The following is a 21,230-nucleotide window of genomic DNA, read 5'->3' as shown; positions in this document are numbered from 1 at the left end:
TCAGTATAGGCAAGTTTAATACGGAAACATGATGTATTCACACATGCTTCATAACAAGACAGTAGGAAAAAGTGACTGTAAACATTTGTATTCCGAAACCAGTGAAGTTCGGGAAAGCTTTATAAAATAGTTGTCTCTTGAGATCTCTCGGTAGTTAACTTTTTTAATAAAGGGGCATTATACTTTGAAATACTTAGAAAACTGTTTGAATTACTTATTTTCATGAAAAGACAGAATTATCACATAGGTATTTTAGGGATTCATATTTCAAACATATATATAGACCCAAAAGGTAAAATTTTGGTATACTGCCTTATTGTGGGAAAGTGTGAATCTGATAAAGTTAGGAATTCTTGAAAATTACAGGCTAGGTTTACTCAGTGACTGTACTGGTTTTGTCTGGCATGGAGTTAAATATCTTTGTAGTAGTTTATATGCGGCTGTGTTTTGGATTTGTGCTGAAAATAATGTCGATAATACACTGATGTTTTAGTTCTTGCTGAGCAGGGCTTACACAGTGTCAAGGCCTTGTCTGTTCCTCACAGTGCCACAGCAAGTAGGCTGGGGCTGCACGAAAAGTTGGGAGGGGACACAGCCGGGACAGCTGACCCCAACTGGCCAAAGGGATGTTCAGTACCATATGACACCATCAAGCTCAGCAATAAAATGGGGGGTAGCTTGGCAGCGGCTGACTGTTCGGGGACTGGCTGGGCATCAGTCAGTTGGTGGTGAGCAATTGTTTTCATTTGCATCTCCTGTCTTTCTTGGGTTCTGTTTTCCTCTCTGTTATTTTTTTCTCTCTTTTCATGGTGTTTCTGGACTAAAGGTGCAAAGTGTGCAGTTGGGGAGACAGTAATTTAGTGCTAATTTATGAGCTACATGATAGAAAGTTAATTGGTGAGGTGTTTGGCCATTTCTCTTGTTGTATACACACCTCTCAAGTGCATAATGGCAGACTTTTTGGGGAGAATACATGCTCCTGCATACACATTTCTGTTTCTTAATAGATCATGTACATGATTTATGTATCAGAACACGTCTTACACACAGAACAATATTGTAAACATGAAATACTTTTTTTTTTGCTGTTACAAAGTTACTTTTTTGTTTGTTTGTTTTCAGGGATAGCAATTCTTTTATCCTTTCCTTGTTACTAGGAAGTTACATAGTTTCTTTCATCAAACAATTAATCAAATAGGCACTTAGAAGTACAGTATAGCATTCCTATTCATTAACCACGTGTTAAATAGACCAGTACAGATGGAGAAGCACTAATGCATCTATTAACATATTGCAGGATCTGAAAAAGCTTTGAATCTAATGAAACAACTGCTTTTTCTCCCTGAAAAGCCTTAATCTGATTATAAAAAAGGCTCCAGTGTATATTAACAACGAGAAAGAAAATGAAGAGTTAATGTTGCTGTTATATTCATGTGGTTGTGCCGAGAAGCTATTTGCAGCATATGTTGATTTGAGAAGAGATTATATGATAATTGTTGTTAATCTCTGTGTGACTAAAGGTGGATAAAAAGAAATTTAGGTATTTAAAATTCTTACAAATATAAGAAGTTTAAATTATTCATATGTGGAGGGCTGTTAAACTTGTGTTCCTGGAAATCTGGTCAGAATGAAAAATTTATACTGTGCTTTTATAAAACTCTCTTAAAACTTTCTTCAAAAGAAAGTGCTGCTTTTTAATCTCACTGAACAGATCTCTTAAAGCTAATAATGTGTGTAATTTAAAGTTGTTCTATTATGTGGAAGTGCTTTTTTCCCCACCTTCTCATTGCTAATTAAAAAAAAATGCACTTGCTGGTGTCCTGTAGATTGTCCGTGGTTTCTTTCTGTTACCCGCAATTCTCTCCTTATGTATCTTCACGGCTTACTGCAAGGCTTCTGTGCCAGACAGGTTTGAATGTGCAAGCATAACCTCTGATGTTAACCCCAGTTAATGAGGAAGAGGTATGCATCACTTATTTTGCAAAGAGATCTCTGTATAAATGCACTAGCCACTTGTTGCGTGGATGAAGATAAATTGCTGAACTGCAACGACTAATTAAATACATCCTTTAAACAGTGAGATTATATCCTTCAAGTGGTTGTAAAAAGCATTTAGGAAGCTTTCTTCTTTGGCTACCTAATAGCTATTAGTTTTTTTTCCGTTAAGATAGCAATAGTCCAACAGACTGCAGTCATTCTCTTTAAAGACTAGAAGGTGGCAGTGGTGAGACACACCTCAAGTAATTGGGATGGAATTCTTTTAAAAATCGTACTGACTACTCAGGAAAATGCTGCTACTGTTACTACTGCTGTTAGTGCCTTAGACAATGTAATTAGTACTTCTAGGAAAGTCTGAAAGAACTTCAAAATATGTTACTTTTTTTGTTGTTTTATACGTAGCCTATCTGGCTGCCATTTTTCATTATTCTTCCATATGTGTGCTATAGATTTTCATTAGTATTTGAACTTTTTTGACCAGGGCTTTATTTTAATAGAGAACAGACCTGAGTTTCAATGAGAGTTTTCTGAGGTAGTATCTGTACTGACTACCTGTAAAAATATGGACTAAAATAACGTAAGATTTTGTAGTAAAATAATGATTTTTTTATTTCCTAGTCCTTTCCTCTGGCTGGATTAGAAAAGGAGGGTAATCACCCACAAAAGCATAGAAGTATCATTCTTTGTAGCTCAGTGCAGACCTCTAGTTTTGCAGTCACTTCAACATATGGAGGAAAGAAATTGGAGAAAAAGTTATCCTGGAAATAATAATCTGCTTTATAATTTAATGGTAAAATTTCATGTGCATTTATTTCTGATCAGCCTTTTTATAAACCAGAATTGAGAAAAACAAAATTATTAGCAGTGTGAAGAGTCTTTTATGTGGGGGTGGGCTGCTTAGTGTGATGATGGGACATAATACACACACTGTATAAGCTTGCATTATGTTTAGTCATATGTCAAACAAGTTGTATATTTGAATTTTTATTAATAATTTAGGTGACAGAAATATAAACCACAGCCCAGGTTTGGCTATTGCTTGAATTTCTACTGTGTAAGCTTTTATGTCAGCAGGCACTTTAACCTATTTCATACCTAGACTTAAAGTAACAAGCGAATTCTGGCACAATGAGTAAGTGAACGTTTCACTTCATGTTTGTGAAGTGACTCATCCATTTGGTTATCTAAAACCATAAGCTATGTTAGGAAGAACATAGATTAACTTTTCTGCGCTCATCTTCTTGTATAGTACAAGAAGAAACACTCAGTGCAAAAAAAGAAAAAAAGAAAAAAAAATTGCAAATATGTTCGGTATTCAGGTGCCTTACTAAGTTAACAGCTCAAAAGAGAAGCTTGGAAAGGTTGTAACTGCTCCCCTTAAGTTTCATTAAAGTCAGTGAAATCGGGATTTGGCTACAACTGTTTTGTAGGTGATGGTTTCAGGAGAAGCATTGCAGGTGTTTGGGGAGTGAAATAGAGTAATAAATCATAGTTGTGATGCATGATTACATCCATGTGTGAATAAGCAATAGGCAGAGCACCCATCAATGATTTAGAACAGTAATATCTCTGTACATCTTAGCTGTTTTTTTGTATGGATGTACAATCTCAAAAACCCCTAAGTAATTCTCAAGATTTTGCATCTTTAGGTGCACTAAAATCTCTTCTAAATAACTGGAATGCCCAGTGACAGGTGAAGTTGTACAAAATGTGGGCTTTTTAGTGTAGTACATGCATTTGAAAGAACAAAATATGCCTATAGCACTTTCTGAATTAATAATTTTCCTGCAGGAATCATGAACTTCTCTGGGCCTGGACAAATAGCTGTAGCTTTTAATGGAATTTTCTCTTGTTAGGAAGTAACCCTTCTTGATTTACTTTTCAGTCTGTATAAAAAACTTAACTAACCTAATGCTGCTTCAATTTTTTTCCTCTCTTGAGAACACTAAGTTAGTCTTCTGCAGTAATACAGCATTACCTCCTTTTTGTTGTTCCAGGAACTTCAGAAATCTTTTGATAATATAAAAAAATGCATAGTTTTGGGAAGTTTAGGAGTTTTAGGATGGGGTACTGTTACAGATAAGATATTGTCTGCAACTGTACGTGTGATTCCAGTTGCTTTTCAAATTATACATAAGTTGCGATGCATGCAGTTACTGTGAGATACTAGTATTTTGATTTGTTCTGACTCCATATATCTGGTGCAGCCATTTTGCCTGATGTGTGATCTACTTTCCAGTTGTGAGGCTGACATGCTGAGTGTATGAGAGTTTATGTCACTATGCTAATACTGTGGTCTGATGAAGGGGCAAAAGGGCAGGGGAGAAATGATCACTGTATGAGAAGAAGCCATAGAGAAAGTGATTTCTTTCTCCCTTCATGGCAGTTCCAAAGTCCCCATTGCAAGAAAATAGCAGCAGACACCTTTTACTAATGTGATCTGATGTTTTGTGCTTTGTGAAAGTAAAGGGAAATTTTGTGAGTCCTGTGCAGTATGGGGAGATGAGATACGTTCCTGTTCATGGGTCTGTAGGTTTTTGATTTTGGGAAAGGACTGTCTGGTTTGGCGGGGGAGCGGGGATGGCAGGAGGAGGTGTGGGGTTTTGGGGGCTATTTTTTTTTTCCTAAAGCATGCGGGAAATGGAGGGCACTGATTCTGTTAAACTTAGATGCAACTTTTGGATAACTTAAAATTTGGGGGTCTGTTATTTTAGTGCTTTGGCAAAATTTGCAGTTCACAGAAGCCCTTACTCGTAAATAAAACCACAAAAAATATGTAACTGTAGCTCTGTGATCTTGGTTTTCAATGTGAAAAATAGAAAAAAAAACAAGTTCTGTCTGGCTTGTCCATTATTCTCTCTTTCTCTCTCTCTTGAATTTGCAAATGAATGCAAAAGGAGCTTGTAAAGGAAGAGTGAAATAGAATCTGATTTACAGTGTAACAGCTATGTAAGTGTGAATACTTTACTAATGAACTTTTCATTTGTCAATAAAATAAGCAAGTAGAATTCCAGATATTAGGGAAGGTTCTGTCTGTGTCATCACTGACTACAATGTGCATAAAACAGTACCCATCAAAATAGCTTGAAAACAGAATCCCGTCTAGTATGAGTAAAATAAAATTCTCAAGTTTCTTTTCACGCATATACTTTTAGGCAAAATTAAAAGAAGGGCCAGTTGTCATTATTTGACAATTTATTTTTAAAGTGGAAAACGATACCTCATGTCATCTCTGCAAAAGCCTGTTAGTTCAGAAACAGTTAGTAAAAACCAAATAAATGCCTGAGACAAATTGCCTATTTTTACTCTATAATTTTGATAACCGCTTACAGATTTCTCCTGGTATCTTATCCAATTTTCTATTTACTTAGGCTTCAGGCTCGAATAGCTCACAGAATCCAGGAGCTGGAGAACTTGCCTGGTTCTCTTCCCCCAGATCTGCGAACCAAAGCTACAGTGGAGCTGAAGGCACTTCGGTTACTGAATTTCCAGCGCCAGGTAATGCCGTTTGCTTCAGAAGAATTCTCGTAGAGGTCACAGCCAAACGTGTTTATGTAGCAAAAAGTAAACTGGCAAGAGATTTTGCAGCAGCCCTGAGCCTAAGCAGGAGGTTTTGCATAAAAGCAAAATGGACTGATAAGCAAGTCACAGAAATGTTTACCCTGGATTCTATTTTCTTTTGTTAATGAAAACGTACAAGTGTTCTTTTCGTTTCCTGCTTTATCTTCCAGTCTAAAGTGTAACCGTAGAACTGTGTCTTTCATAATGAACATGGCATTGTCACAAAGACAAAACAAGAGCTGGACAAGCGGCAAGCTGTTTTTTAACACAAATCCCAGTAGACGTGTCTTTCTGGACGTACTTCATATTTATCAGTTCCCCTTGTTTTAGGAAGAGTTGCATGTTGGTGTTGTGTGTGGTATTTCTCTGTGATCTGTTTTCAGGATTTCCACTGTGGCACACAGACTTTGAAAATTAAGTGTAACAAGATAATACCTAAGTTGGATGTTGAGTGCATGTATCAGCAAATGAATTTCAGAAAAGGAATGACACTGCCAGACTCTTACAGGCCTCTTGCTATTGGCTTTTCCAGCTAGTTTGGAAGAACCTTTATGTGATTTGGCAGGTCAAGCAAAAATACTTCCTGACAGAAGGCTTGGCAGTAGTTGTACTGTGATGTCCAAGTCTTCCTTCCCTCTACCCTTGGTGCTCCTTTATAATGAAGTTTTGTCAGAGGTCAGATGAAAAGCAGCAGGCCCTCCCTGCTGTACTGCTGGGACTGTGGCAAGCCCTTAACATTTGCCTCTCCCTGCTGTCTCCTGTGCAGCTGGCAATGAAGTGAGTTGTCAGCTATATTCAGGTCCAGCTCTAAAATGTATGCTATGTATCTTGTTCATTTGTGTTTTGCTTCGATGGTGTAACACCTTGGCTAGCCCCATTCATTGCAGCAGGACAGTCATGTGCAGCATCTTGTAAAGAAGGAAGAAGTTAGGATTAAGAGTAATTAACACTTTCAGCCATCCTGTGGAGACTTAAGATTTGTTTAGGGAGACAGACATAGCTGCTGCCAACTGTATAGATGCTGGATCTTTTCAGAACTGTAATGGAAAGGGAAGAGGAGGCTGGGACATCTTCTGTCTGTTTTACTCTGCCATACGACTGTTTTAAGTTCTTTCTCCATGTATTAAAAATGATTTTTTTGTTTTAAGTGTTTCTTTTTTCCCACTGGTAGCTAAGACAAGAGGTAGTAGCCTGCATGCGTCGTGACACAACACTAGAAACAGCACTGAACTCCAAAGCCTACAAACGAAGCAAGCGCCAGACTTTGAGGGAGGCCCGTATGACAGAAAAGCTTGAGAAACAGCAGAAGATAGAACAGGAGAGGAAGCGTAGGCAGAAGCATCAGGTATTTTAACTTATTAGCTGTTTGCCTCATGGCAGAGATGCACTTTGCTTTGCTGTGTAGGTTTTCTCTGTTACATATTTTATTTACCTCTGGAGTTTCTAAGATTAAAAAAAGGCCAAACCATGTGATAAGCAATTGGAGAAAAATAAGATTAGAACTTCTGTATTCCTGATTTCAAATTCTGTGCTTTTTCCATATGTCTGCACTAACTTGTTTCTTTTTCTAGGAATACCTGAATAGCATATTGCAGCATGCTAAAGATTTTAAGGAGTACCACCGGTCAGTTGCTGGGAAAATCCAGAAGCTTTCTAAAGCTGTAGCAACTTGGCATGCCAACACTGAACGTGAGCAGAAAAAAGAAACTGAGAGAATTGAGAAAGAAAGAATGAGGAGACTAATGGTAAGGAGTAGAGGAAGGAATATAGTTATTGTAGCTAAAATTACATACTGTATCCTTTTAATATTTCTTATACAGTCTCAGCCACACCCATGTATTTCCTTTGCAGAATAATGCCTCTGTAACACAAAAATTATAAATCTAAAACTCCTGCAGTTTGATTATGTATATTTCTGATGATGATAGTGAATGTGACAGTGTTCATTTTAACCTATAGCTACTTCTTTTTTTACATTTTTTGATAATTTTTTTTTCTACCAGCATGGAAACTTAGCACAGCCACTTCTGTATAACATGACTTAATCTCATTAACATCATATACAGTTATATAATTGCAGTGGTATTGGTCCATTATATAAATACTGGACTGTGTTTTATTACTAGGTTTACAGTTTTGAAGATTCCATATGAATACCGTATGTTCATGGCATTACTCTGCAACTTTAACATGAAGCTGATTTCACATGTGAAAATGTATAACCAATTGCAGTAATGCATGTATCTTGAGAATTAGCAGCAGTCAATTCTACCCATAAATGCTGCAGGACCATACTCCTTGCTATTTTGTAGTTTTCCCTTCCTTGCACCTGAACAATATCAGTTGTATTGCTCTTAGAACAGAATAGAATGTGTTTGTATATAACCATGTCTTTTCAGAACACTGTGGAACAAGTCGGTGGGCTGCCTACATTTCAGGAGTTAAAATAATTCTGGAATTTAAAGTGTAGACAGATTAATGCTTATGTACAAGTAGGTTAGCAAGTGGCGTTGGAAAAATTTCTTCAAGACAAGATTAGCTTTTTTTAAAACTTTATTAACACTTTACCAACATGGAATTGAATGGGACTTGACATGCCTACTTTGAAACGTTCTCATAAAAGACAATAAGTGTCTAATATTGGTGCAGATGTAATGCAAAACTCTAGTCCCTCTCCAGAATGAATCTGTTTCCACCATGAATAAGGACTGACTAGTTTGGTTTTAAAAATCACAAAACAAAATGGAGAAATAATTAAATATAAAAATGATAAAAACTTAGAAATAAAAGTGCATGTAAAATGTAAATGAAGAACTTGCATAAGAGAATAACAAATGTTTAGGGCCTAGAGCATTTCTTAAAATGACATAGCAATCAGCATTATAGAGCTTTTTTGTAATTAGAGGTAATTGCCAGCAGTTTGTTTAACTGCCAGCTTGTAAAAATGTTAATTTGAGAAAAAAAGAGCTGATTAAAAAAAGATAATCTTGATATTTTAGAAATATTTTTGTACATTGCGAGGTTGAGCTTATGTCAGTCTAATATGTAGTACAATAAATAATAAAGATGTCCACTGTTGAAAAATATGAAGTAGATTTGAATGTCCAGAAATGGAACAGGATACCAATGCATCCACAATATCAGTGCTTTCTCCTAAGACTCATTCCCCAAGGCTGTGGTTAAACTCTTACCATAGATACACCACTTCATAGGCATTTTCAGTTTGGGGCTTTGCACTCAGAAGTCTTTGTCCCCACTGCTCAATTAAATCCTTCTGCAAAAGCTAATTGTGTGTTATGTTAGTGGGGTTATTTTGCCTGTTTAGTTTTAGTGCAGTTGTGATGAATTTTGAATTTGTGGATATGTACTAGGAGTTTTTACAAACATCTCTTCTCAGAGTCTTAGTGTGGTCTAGGAAAATGTGTTGTGTCTAAAACTCTTCACGTGTCTTTTCAGGAATGCTGAATTCATTCTACAGATTGTCCTTCATTGACTATGATTAGAAGTGGTTGTTGTGTCACAGCTCATTAATACTAGCATATATCACGTGCTGGAATGGGTATTGGTATGATTTAAAAAGATACTGTCAAGACAAGCTTGAATGTATAAAGGAAGTACCTTGGCTAGATTCCAGTGACTGTATCCATTAATAATGATAATAATAATAACTATTGTTATTATTCTAAAAATGTAGGTTTGGTTGTTGTAATTCTGATGGCTTGAACATTACAACTGAATTTTCCAAGCAATTTTACAAGCTCAGTTTGAACATCACAACTATTCTTGCTATTCTGCATTTCTGGTGTCTCTCCAGAAAGGCAGAAGATCTTTTATATCTCAGAGTGCTGTCTTTGAAATTAATCCTCTTTAAAATAATCTGTTACTCAGGTTTTGTTTTTATAAGGCATTGTATACTTCCTTTATTTGTTGTTTTAGCCAAAATTGACTAAGATGTCTCCGCTGATTTTCTTGTGTTTTCTTACATGCTGAAATGCCGCATTATATATTCACAGCACATAAAAATAGTATTTCCTGGTGTGTCTTACCCCTAACAACACACCTAAGCAGTGCCATAAGGATGCAGAAGTTCCCAGAAGGATTCAGAGATGTGGCTTATCTGGTGAAATCTGTGTCTGATGGTGTAGCTTGTATCAAAGATGAAATAACACCAGAGTAGAAAGATGATAGATAATTTGCCCCAAAGAAAATTTTCTTCTAACACCTAAAAGAAAAAGATTTTGTATTCATACTGGAAAAAAGACTAAATGCAAGTTTGAATCCAGCTCCTGTGTGCTTCCTGTGGGTGTGGCTACCTGCACTTCATGTCTTTGAAAAATCATCTCTGTAGGAGACTTACTAAGCATCTCTGTTCTAGAACATTGTAATCTGTTTGATGTGTCATTAAGTGATTTTTTTTCCCCCCTACCTGTCATAACTGCTGTAAGTTTTCCAATCATTAGTCCATGAAAGTAGGAGATATTTAGAATCATAGAATCCTTGGATCCCAGTGTCTCTCAGGCTGACAGGGTGATCTCTAGGCCAACCACTTTCCCAAAGCAGTGCCAACATCGAGTTCAAAGCAGGTTGCTCAAGGCTTTTTTAAGTCATGTCTTGAAAATCTCTAAGGTCAGAAATGATACAACTTCTGTGCCTGTTCATGTCCATCTTAAATGCAGCTCAGCCCTCAAGCATATTGACTAGTATCCTCTAGTTTTGTGTCATCTGGAAACTTCACTGGAGAGCCCTCCATTCCTTTCTCTGGGTCACTAATAGAGATGTTAAACTCAACATGCTGCAGAATAGACCCCTCTTCATACTGTTTCTGGATAGAGTATGACTCTCCACAGCTCTGCGGAGAAAGACTTGGGGGTGTTTGTGGATGAAAAGCTGGACACGAGCTGGCCATGTGTGCTTGCAGTCCAGAAAGGCAGTTGCACCCTGTGCTGCATCAAAAGAAGTGTGGCCAGCAGGTTGAGGGAGGTGATTCTGCCCCTCTACTCCACTCTGGTGAGACCCCACCTGGAGTACTGCGTCCAGCTCTGGAGCCCTCAGTACAGGAAAGACATGCATGTCTTGGAGTGGTTCCAGAGGAGGGCCACAAAAGTGATCAGAGGAACAGAACACCTCCTTCGAGGAAAGGCTGAGAGAGTTGGGGTTATTCAGGCTGGAGAAGAGAAGGCTCCAGGGAGACCTTATAGTGGCCTTTCAATACTTAAAGAGGGCCTACAGGAAAGGTGGAGAGGTACTCTTTATCAAGGAGTGCAGTGATAGGACATGGAGTAATGGTTTTAAACTGAAAGAGGGTAGATTTAGATTAGATACTAGGAAGAAATTCCTTACTGTGTGAATGGTGAGACCCTGGAACAGGTTCCCCAGGGAAGTTGTGGATGCCCCATCCGTGGAAGTGTTCAAGGCCAGGTTGGATGGGGTTTTGAGCAACTTGGTCTAGTGGAAGGTGTCCCTGCCCATGGCAGTGGGGTTGGAACTAGATGATCTTCAAGGTCCCTTCCAACCCAAACTATTCTGTGATTCTATGATGATTTTGTGACCCATTAACACAAATGTATGACCCTCTGGGCCTGATCATCCGAGGAGTTCTTCACCCATCTAGTTGTTCCCCTCCGCAGATTATAATGACTTAACTAAGATAACACATGATTATTGACAAAGGAGTTGACTGATGTTTCTTTCAAAGCATTTCTGTCATGGCTGATGTTTATTTTGTATTGCTAGGCTGAAGATGAAGAAGGCTACCGTAAGCTGATTGACCAAAAGAAAGATAGACGACTGGCCTACCTATTGCAGCAGACAGATGAGTATGTGGCTAACTTGACTAACCTGGTATGGGAGCATAAACAGGCACAAGCAGCCAAAGAGAAGAAGAAGAGAAGGAGAAGAAAGAAGGCAAGTAATTGGAGCCGGTATTTTTAGGCCATCTCTTCTATGAATCCAATTTTAATGTTGATAGATGTAGTGATACCCAATTGTCATACCTACGGAGACCAGCGACCAGTGGCATTCCTCAGGAAGTGGTATTGGGACCGGTGGTGTTTAACATCTTTGTCAGCGACATAGACAGTGGGATTGAGTGCACCCTCAGCGAGTTTGCCAGCAACACCAAGCTGTGTGGTGCAGTCAACCCACTGGAGGGAAGGGATGCCATGCAGAGGGACCTGGACAGGCTTGAGTGGTGGGCCTGAACCTCATGAAGTTCAGCAAGGCCAAGTGCAAGGTCCTACATGTGGGTCAGGGCAATCCCAAGTACAAACACGGACTGGGCGGAGAATGACTTGAGAGCAGTGCTAAGGAAAGGGACACAGGGGTGTTGGTTGATGAGCCAGCAATATGCACTTGCAGCCCAGAAGGCTGAGCATGGCCAGGGCTGCATCAAAACACGTGTGACCAACAGGCCGAGGGAGGTGATGCTGCCCCACTCCTCCGCTCTGGTGAGACCCCACCTGGAGCACTGCATCCAGCTCTGGGGTCTTCAACACAGGAAACACATGGACCTGTTGGACCGACTCCACAGGAGGGCCAAAAAGGTGATCAGAGGGCTGGAACACTTCTGCTATGAAGACAGGCTGAGAGTTGAGACTGTTCAGCCTGGAGAAGAGAAGGCTCTGGGGAGATGAAGAAGAAATAGTTTACAATGAGGGTGGTGGAACATGGGAACAGGTTGCCCAGAGAGGTTTTAAATGTCTCGTTTGTGGAAACATTCAAGTTCAGGTTGGATGGGGCTTTAAGCAACCTATTCTATTGGAAAGTGTCCCTGCTCATGGCAGGGGAGTTGGAACTAGATGATCTGTAAGGTCCCTTGCAACCCAAACCATTCTATGATTCTGTGGTGAAATTTGCTATCATTAATTCGAAAGAACGTGAGAAGGATGCAGGATTAGAAAATTGTGGTCTGTTAACATTGATTTGCCGATAAACTTTCTACAGGCAAAATTAGGCCAGGCATGTAAATTAGGATTAAAGTACCCAAAAAGAATCCAGTGGATCCCAAACACATTGCATGAAGAAGATGGGAAAAATCTGGTTTGTGTAGCTGTTTCATACAGGGTAACTCTTCTAGACCTCCACATTCTGCACTTGGCTTAGTCCGATTTGTGGGACCATTGTAAATGAGTAGAGTGAAAGAACTTGGGTAGTTTTTTTTACAGTAAACGGATAATCTGCCAGCAGAATCGTTCATTGTGCATTCCTGACATTTAATTGAAGCTTTTCAAAATTACCTTTCTTTGTATGAAGTATTTTACCCTTTAAGAGAGACTTGTGGAAACTAAACAGTGGTATTTTTGAAAACAATAATTCTGTTTGTGAAATAATCATTAAGTAATGATTTGTCATTTTCGTGACCTCTGAGTACCTTTCATCTCTTGCAGGATGGATAAGAGGATTTTTATAATCCATTTCCATGCCTGCTTTGCTACTAATTACTGATACAAATATAAACATTATATTTACATGGTTTACAAGCAGCACTCTGAATATGCTAATACAGACCAGGATATAAAAAAATCCCGATTTTGGAGATTAATGGCCTAAAAAATCCTCCATATTTTCTCCTGTCTCTCTCCAAAACCTCTTTACTTTTTGTTGAGAGTGTGTTCTTAACACAGGAACAATCACCTGCCTTCAAAGTTAAGATGTAACTTAAAACAGTGTTCTTGACCTGTATTACCAGTGAGAACAGACGTGATTTAATGTACAGAAATCACAGTAGAGATAATCCTTAATGAGATAGTGGGTGGAGTAAATGCGCTGCTTTAATGAAAAATACTAATTCCTTCAACAATCCACATCTGTGTTATGGTTCTATTTCTATCTAGATTTAGCTGAAGTATGTATGAGAAACAGAGTATCTTCTGGTCATGTCAGTAAAGAGATAATATTTGTCACTGAAGTAAAAACAAAATATGTCCCATAAATATTCAGTGCTTATAAATATCCCAGCCTAAAACCTAAAGGAAGATTAGCAGAAAAAAATCTCAGCTCTGTCTTGATCATCTGCAGCTTTTAATTTTTAATTAAATTCCACCAAGCTTTTGCTCATCTATCAAGGATACAGGAGTGCACACAAATATTACCCTTTGTTTTAATTTATAGTTCTATGAATTCATTGTTGCATGGTTGCAGCACTCATTGAAGTTAGTGGGCACTGTGTCTTTTTCCTAGTCACACACTTTTAATATTTATCCTTTTACTTTTGTAATCCATTTAAAACATAGTTTAATCTACTAACACCTGTAGTTAAATGTTTTTTACTTACAGAGAAATGAGACAGAGTTCTTAGGATTTTCTAGAAATAGCAATGAGGAAGTGCCTGGTGAAGAAGTACTTGTCTTTTTTGCCAGGCTCAAGTTATGTAATATCCAAGTGAACCCTATATTCTTGCAAGAACAAGATTTCCTATGAGTCCGTTTTTTCTCTGGGATACAGTTTGGGGAATCTTTATGGTAGATTTTCCCTCTTCACTTTTTTCACATTCCTGTATTTGTCTTCTGTCTCCAGCCTCTTGTTCAGCTTGTGTCCCACATCCTCACTGTAGTCATGGATTTGAAAAAAAAAAATAATACTCCAGATGAAATTTTCATCTGGTAGGCCAGTTTAACTTGCTATGTAACCTTTCACCTTTATCTGTAGGAGTTTTTCTTGTCATTATAAGGAGAATGAAGAAAATGTAGCTTCCTACTTTTATAAAATTGGTATTTCCTTGTCAAGGATAAAATTGTCAAGATGAAAGACATCTTTGCATAGCCCAAAATACAAGTGTGAGATATCTGCCTTTATTTACGTTTGTCTCCTTTGTTACATACGTTTCTGCTTTCCAATTTTTTTTTTTTAACTGTAGGTTGTCAATGTTTCTGCAAGGTCTGATCTTTGCACAGTGAGCAGTGCTTATGCTTACTGCTTATTTGTGGTAGTGTGTTTGGGTTGCAAGGTTCTTTCCATTGACTGTAGCTAAGATATAACAATATTTATATATTAGAGAGCAGTCTCATGTGCAAAACAATGGGCCCCTCCCCTTGTTGTTCATCCAAGGAAAAAAGATCCTCAGTTGATGTAGCTTGTTCAGTGGAGGCCAGATACATGTAACTTATCCTGCCCTTCTGTTTGTTTAAACTCTTCAATTCTGGTACAGTTCCTTTCTTTGTCACCAAACATACCTGCTGCCCAGGAATGCTTAAGTAAGCAGCCTTCAAACTCATATTGATGTTGCTGATGCACGTTCATTTGAAGGTCATGCCTCAGAAAATGGACTTCAATAGCAAAGACAAAGGCTCAAGACTTGATCTGAAGCAGATATTGAGGATCATCTCAATATTTGGAAGTGCAGCTATTCCTAAAGTATACTTCTTTAAAAAAAGAAACAACTGGATTATTTAAATTTATCACACACATTAAGGATACTTGGAAGTTGTGTATCTATAAAACACAATTTAAAAGATCTGTTATTGTTGTTGGTCTGATCTGTTTAAATTGGTAACCAAAATAAAACTGCTGTCTTACTACAAACCCAGCACTGCGACAGGAGCAGAAGCTGTATTATATCCTTTCTTGCTCATTGTTAGAAATGTTTAGGAAATTTCCAATTCAGAAGCAAACTATGTCTTCCATTATCTCATACTGTCCTGACATTTTTAAGTAGGATAAATGAGGACAGGCTTTGATGAAGATACTGCTTACTTCTCAGAGTGGTGCCTGGGGAGAAAAAAATCTAGCTTACCTCCATCTAAGAACTCCAGGGTTCTTTCTGTTTGTAATTTGAGTTATTGTGGTCTAGACTTAGTTGAGATACAGTGCAAAGAAATCCCCGAATACCCCTTCTAGTTAGTTGTTACACCCCCAAAAACTGTGTACATACCCAAAATAAAAGTGCCTGCATGAATATACAGTCTGTGATGCCTAGTGACACCTCCGAAACTGAGATTAAAGCACTGTAGAGGAAATGAATAGTAAATCACATGAAAATTAATTGCTGTTGTATTTGTATTAGCACAGTCTGGAAGCAACTGAGCTCTGAGTCTGGACCAGAAATTCAGTAGGCCAGCCACTTCTTAGATGCAGATTTATTACGTGACTAGAGGTGTTGTAGGTACCCTATTCATACTAGTAAATGGTTTGTGTGTGTGGCAGTAACTCTGTGCTTATCTCTACTTATATCCACCCACACTTTACATTGTGTGCATCCCAGGCTGTTCAGAAAGAGAGTGAAACATATTAATGGTCCAAATTGCTTACATCATACAAAGTATTCTCTCTGTGCTTGTAATCTGACTATTTTTTTTTTTTTTGCTTCTTCATTTGTTGTAGAAGGCTGAAGAAAATGCAGAAGGAATGGCATCTGGTCTTGGTCCTGATGGAGAGGTATGAACTTAACACAGTGTTTTATTTGTTGGGTTTTTTTTAAACTTCCCAGTGATTACTCTCTGTGCCATTGCTGAGGCTTAAAAAAAATAATGACCACAAAAGTTCTAAGAAGAGCTGTTGTGTATAACCAGAAATAAAAATTAAGCTTAATTAGGGAAGTCAGGACAGTGAATCTTTATAATAGGTCTTCTTTATTTAAAAAGTTAGCTAAATTGTTATGTCCTTGTTTCTCCATATAAGAGAAAAGCTCATAAAGTCAGTGTATGTTTTTTTGTTACAGATGTCCATTGGTATAAATAACAGGATTAAATGCCTATAAGCATACATACCTCATGTCTTGTTTCACAGAAGCCAACAGTGTATTCTTTTCCATGCTGCTATTTTTAATTTATTTGAAATACTGTAATATATTTGTGGATGTCACATAGAATATGTTACACACAGAAATACTGTGACTCAGTGTTTGCTTGATAGCCATGTGGGAAGGTGTGGCTTCTAATAACAAAACATCACTGCTTGTTCTGATCTATCATTTTGAAGATGCTCGTCATTCCTTTTATTATGTATGACAAGCATGAAATACAGTTGCCTTATGCTATAAAATTAAATTTGAATTTTTAGCCCATAGATGAGAGCAGTCAGATGAGTGACCTTCCAGTCAAAGTTACTCACACTGAAACAGGCAAAGTTCTTCTTGGACCAGAAGCACCTAAAGCAAGTCAGCTGGATGCTTGGCTGGAAATGAACCCCGGGTAAGTAGTTAGTGTACAAGTAGACTGCTTTTTCTTTTTGCATTCATATTTTTCATGGGCTTCTCTTAGTTCTTCTCTTCTCTTCTCTTCTCTTCTCTTCTCTTCTCTTCTCTTCTCTTCTCTTCTCTTCTCTTCTCTTCTCTTCTCTTCTCTTCTCTTCTCTTCTCTTCTCTTCTCTTCTCTTCTCTTCTCTTCTCTTCTCTCTCTTCCTTCTTTCAATTTATTATGTTTAAGCTGAGTAGGAGATGTATTGAACCTAATCCCTCCTCTTGTTATCTGTAATTCATAATCTTTCTGTCATCTTTGTACAGCTATGAAGTTGCTCCCAGGTCAGACAGTGAAGATGAAAGTGGCTCTGAATATGAGGAGGAGGTATGTTCTGTGACAAGTAATACAGTGAAAAACAAGTACTTAATCAATGTGATATTTTACTCTTTTCCATAAGGAAGGAAGGGAAGGCGATCGCAGGTGTGTTAGTGTTTTAAGAATAATACAAACAGGATAAGTAACTGGTTTTGTAATTCTTCTCAGTTCATAGCAGTTGCCCTTCACATATACAGTAAATGCTAACTGCTAATTGGGGTTAGGGAAAGTAAATATTTCAGTTCGACTATTAAGAAGCATGAACCAGAGAATATAAGCAGGTTTCTGGTTTAAAATGTATGTCATAAAAGGCTGTATTATGTCATTGTGCTGAATGAAGTTAACATATTCGATGTTTACGTGTTGGAGGTTTTATTGGCAATTCTGAATAACACAGTTATTATTTATATATTATGTTTATTAAAAAGTTAGGGATTATGTCAGGGATTTACATTCAGACTGTTCAGGGTAGGCTTATTTGATTCAATACTTTAATGGTAATTTAAACACTATTTTTACAGAAATTCTAAAAAGAATCTTAAAATTAACACACACAAAGATCCTGACCCTGCAGGGTCATAGTATTAGATACTGTGATTGATTAATACCGATAGTTGCATAGCATTTTGCAGACAAGTACTTTGTAGAGGAGAGGAAAACTGAGGACTAGAGAAGGACCATGTTCAATCATCAGGCTAGTAGCAGAACTAGGTATAGAATTCAGAGGTCCTAAGTCTAGCAGTCTTTGCAATATTAGACCAAATGACCACTGAATCTGACTGGACTTTATGATGTTAAGGTACGTGCCTTTGTAGGGCTGATTACTGGTAATGTAATTCTACAAGACCCTCAGCATTAAGATAGGAGAGGAGGGCCTGATACCTGTCAGATTCTAGGAAGAACTTAAAAGATATGTGCCCACATTTTTAGCACAGACTCTTGAGCAGCGGTGTTGTTTAGACCTAGGGAAATCATTCTTAGGAGAATACACATGCAGAACTCAAAGCAGTGTTTTGTTTCATTAATGAGATTTTAAGTTGTTGATTATCCATTGCAACTGTAGCTAGAAGACAAATTATTTTAAAAAGAGTAAAAATGTGGTCTGTTTTTAAAAAGTTAAGAAACTAGAAGCCTAAACCAGCAATTCTTGGCAGTTTTTTAAGCTTTATTAAGTTATCACACATCTGGAATATTATATAAACATATGCACAGTATTGGAATCCTCTCCATGAACATGGTAGACAGAATAAGGCTTTCAAATAAGGTCATTCAAGGAGAAAATACCTTTTATTTCCAAGTATCATAACTTCCTGTTGGTTAATGTATGTCAAAATTATTTTCTCTTTATGCTGCAGTGCAATTCTGCTACAGAATGTGATTCAGGTTTCTCTCATGAAGCAGTGATCAATGAAAGCTACCAATATGTGAATGACAGTTAAAAGTATGATTTGGGAAGATGTTGCACTTCCCAGCACACCTGTTTCTTTTTCTGTATTCTGTAGGATGATGAAGAAGAATCAAGCCGGTTAGAAGCAGATGAGAAAATACTACTGGATCCTAACAGTGAGGAAGTTTCTGAGAAAGATGCAAAGCAAATCATAGAGTGAGTGTTCTTCAGGTGCTGGTTTTCTATAGGAACTGTGATTTCTTATGGTGGTGTTTCCCAAGAGTAGCTTGCTCTAGATTACAGTGAGTTGTGGTAGCTCCTCTGGCATGAACATCTGCAGGAGAAGGAACATGATAATTTGGTATTAATTGCATACTGTTTATAAGGTAGCTTGCACCCTTTGGTGTACTCACCACAGTTGGGGATTTGCACTGTTTCTTTAGACATACATATGTGGGCTATGGTCAAAAAAACCTTGTTTCTGGGAATTCACTTCAGTTCTTTTTCTGTTTCCAGGACAGCCAAACAAGATGTGGATGATGAATATAGCATGCAATATAGTGCTAGAGGGTCTCAGTCCTACTACACTGTTGCTCATGCGATCACAGAAAGGGTGGAAAAGCAGTCTTCTCTTCTTATTAATGGCACATTAAAACATTATCAGGTGAGAAATCATTAAAACATTAAAATATTTAAAACTTGGAATTATGCTTGGAAAAATGCAAATCATTTTGGTATTTCAAGTGACAAACTGAAAATTTGTTAAGAAATACAAGCTCTCTAGTAGGTTAGAATTTTGGAATTACATGGACAAAGCAATGACAGTTACCTATCACAGATAACGTTTCATACATAGTGCTTGAATAATAATACCAGCTTTCTGCCTATACCTGTAACTTTTTTTTTCATTGCATACCAATAATATTTTGGTTTTGCTATCCTTCTTATTGACCTGGAATTTCAGTTCTACTTACTGTTTTCATTTGTCGTGGGTTAACAATATCTTTCTTCTTCTAGTATCTTTCTTTTTCTAATATCTGTCTTCTTCTAACTTCTTAAAAAGTTTAGGATTTTATATTTTAATTATGATCCTAATATTTCACTGCAGTGATAGATAAAATCTGAAAACGAGAAATATTTTACTGTGGAGGTTGATGTCTCCTATTCTTTACAGACATCCAGTGGACTTAGTAACTAGGAACTTCTGTGTTCTGGCATAGGCTAGATTCAAGTATGACTGAAAATGACGTTGGTGTATGTTTTCAGCACTTCCACTATTGTACAGCTTTCTAGGAAACTCCAAGAACCTGCTTCTTTTCAGCAGTCAGAATGATATTTCTACATCCACATGAAAGAAAGAATTATACTTACTCAACAAGATGTCATAAAGATGTGTATGTATTTCTACTTGCAGAGAACTAAGAGGAAGACTGTTTCCTAATTGTGCAAAGCATTATGATTTCAGCTCCTGCTTCTTGTGCTCCTCAGCGGTGCCATCTATTACAGTAGCTTGTTTAAATAATTTAAAATTCAAGAGATAAGCTGATTTCTCTTTTCAAAGCATTTTAGTGTTTTTATATTGGATTCCTCTCTGTGGGACATGGTGGGAAAACAAGAGACAATGAACAAAAGCTGAAATGAGGGTTCACACTGAGTGTACAGAAGAGGACAGCACCACTGTGGAGCAGGGGCTCAGAAAGGTTTTACCTAGAAGATATTCAACCACTGACCAAGTAAAGCCTTGAGCAACCTAGCACAAAGGCTGGACCTGCTTTGGACAGAGGATTGGCCTAGAGACTGCCTGAAGTCTGTTCCAGACTGAATAATCCCATGATCCTACTTGTTCATAGCAAAACTCCATCTGAATTTGAATTCTGTTGTGAATCCTTAACACTTCTAGGTGCCTCACTGTGAACGCTCAACAAAAAGAGGAGTGTGTCATTCAGGGACTGATTATGAACATGATAGGTTAAATGACTTTTCTGGCACCATTGAGGAACGCTGTGACTAAGGCAAAATTGAATCCAACCTTATAGAGAAATATGCCACTTTCTTAGCTGTGATACCTTCTGTATTTTTGCTGCCTCATTGTCAATATGTTGTCCAGCTTGTGCACTCAATGAAAGGGAGCCAACAGATGCAGTCAACAGCTGCCTTTACTGCATAATCGTGATTCATTGTCTAGGAAGGTTTACCTGATGTACTAAATGAATAGTGTATAACAATACTAATATGACGGCCATATTGGCTTAACGTACTCGTGGATGGGAAACTAAGATTGTGATAATTCCTTTACTTCCTGATTTTTGTAATTGTAATTACTTATGGAACATAGAAATATTCTTAAATTATGCAGATCTGTGTTTTGCAATGCAATTTGTCTGTGTGCCACAAAGCAAAATAATTCAGTCTGTGGAGTTACCCAGACATGGGGATTACCAATTAAAGTAGGTCCTTTAGCTGCCCAATATATCTAGCAATTGAATAAGTAGATTTGTCCTTCCTGGTGTCTGTTTTATATAGTAATTGCATCAGAGGTAAGAGGCACACTTGTTTAAGGAGATTTATGTCAGGAATATTGAGGCTTGGCATTAGTTTTAGCAAGAATGTTTTGAAGGAGACTGCTCTGTGACTCTCCTTTTCACTCACTGTGTTTCCCTGTCCTCTAGATTTTACATTTTACTTCCTTCTCAACATTTTTTTCCCACTTCTCCATTTTTCTTACTGTCAAGTTTGGTCACATTATCTCTGTTTCTTCATATTGGTATATGTCAGTGGACAAAGCGCAATGATGT

The 21,230-nt window shown here is 37.6% G+C and overlaps 1 protein-coding gene across 1 annotated transcript in view; it reads left to right on the top strand.

Moving 5' to 3' along the window:
• The window catches only part of SMARCA2 (SWI/SNF related BAF chromatin remodeling complex subunit ATPase 2), a 118,984-nt gene that overhangs the window by 32,520 nt on the left and 65,234 nt on the right, over positions 1 to 21,230 (top strand). The window contains exons 7-15 of the mRNA XM_082496967.1: positions 5,370 to 5,496; positions 6,731 to 6,904; positions 7,131 to 7,304; positions 11,293 to 11,463; positions 15,877 to 15,930; positions 16,555 to 16,685; positions 16,997 to 17,057; positions 18,551 to 18,651; positions 18,952 to 19,099. Of these exons, the coding sequence (XP_082353093.1) occupies positions 5,370 to 5,496; positions 6,731 to 6,904; positions 7,131 to 7,304; positions 11,293 to 11,463; positions 15,877 to 15,930; positions 16,555 to 16,685; positions 16,997 to 17,057; positions 18,551 to 18,651; positions 18,952 to 19,099 (1,141 nt within the window). The remainder of the gene's footprint in view (positions 1 to 5,369; positions 5,497 to 6,730; positions 6,905 to 7,130; positions 7,305 to 11,292; positions 11,464 to 15,876; positions 15,931 to 16,554; positions 16,686 to 16,996; positions 17,058 to 18,550; positions 18,652 to 18,951; positions 19,100 to 21,230) is intronic.

The sequence above is a fragment of the Vanellus vanellus genome, assembly GCF_965231255.1.
Source record: "Vanellus vanellus genome assembly, chromosome: Z".
Classification (NCBI taxonomy): Eukaryota; Metazoa; Chordata; class Aves; order Charadriiformes; family Charadriidae; genus Vanellus; species Vanellus vanellus.
The sequence above is the reverse complement of the archived record's forward strand: the minus strand, read 5'-3'. Positions and strand labels throughout refer to the sequence as shown.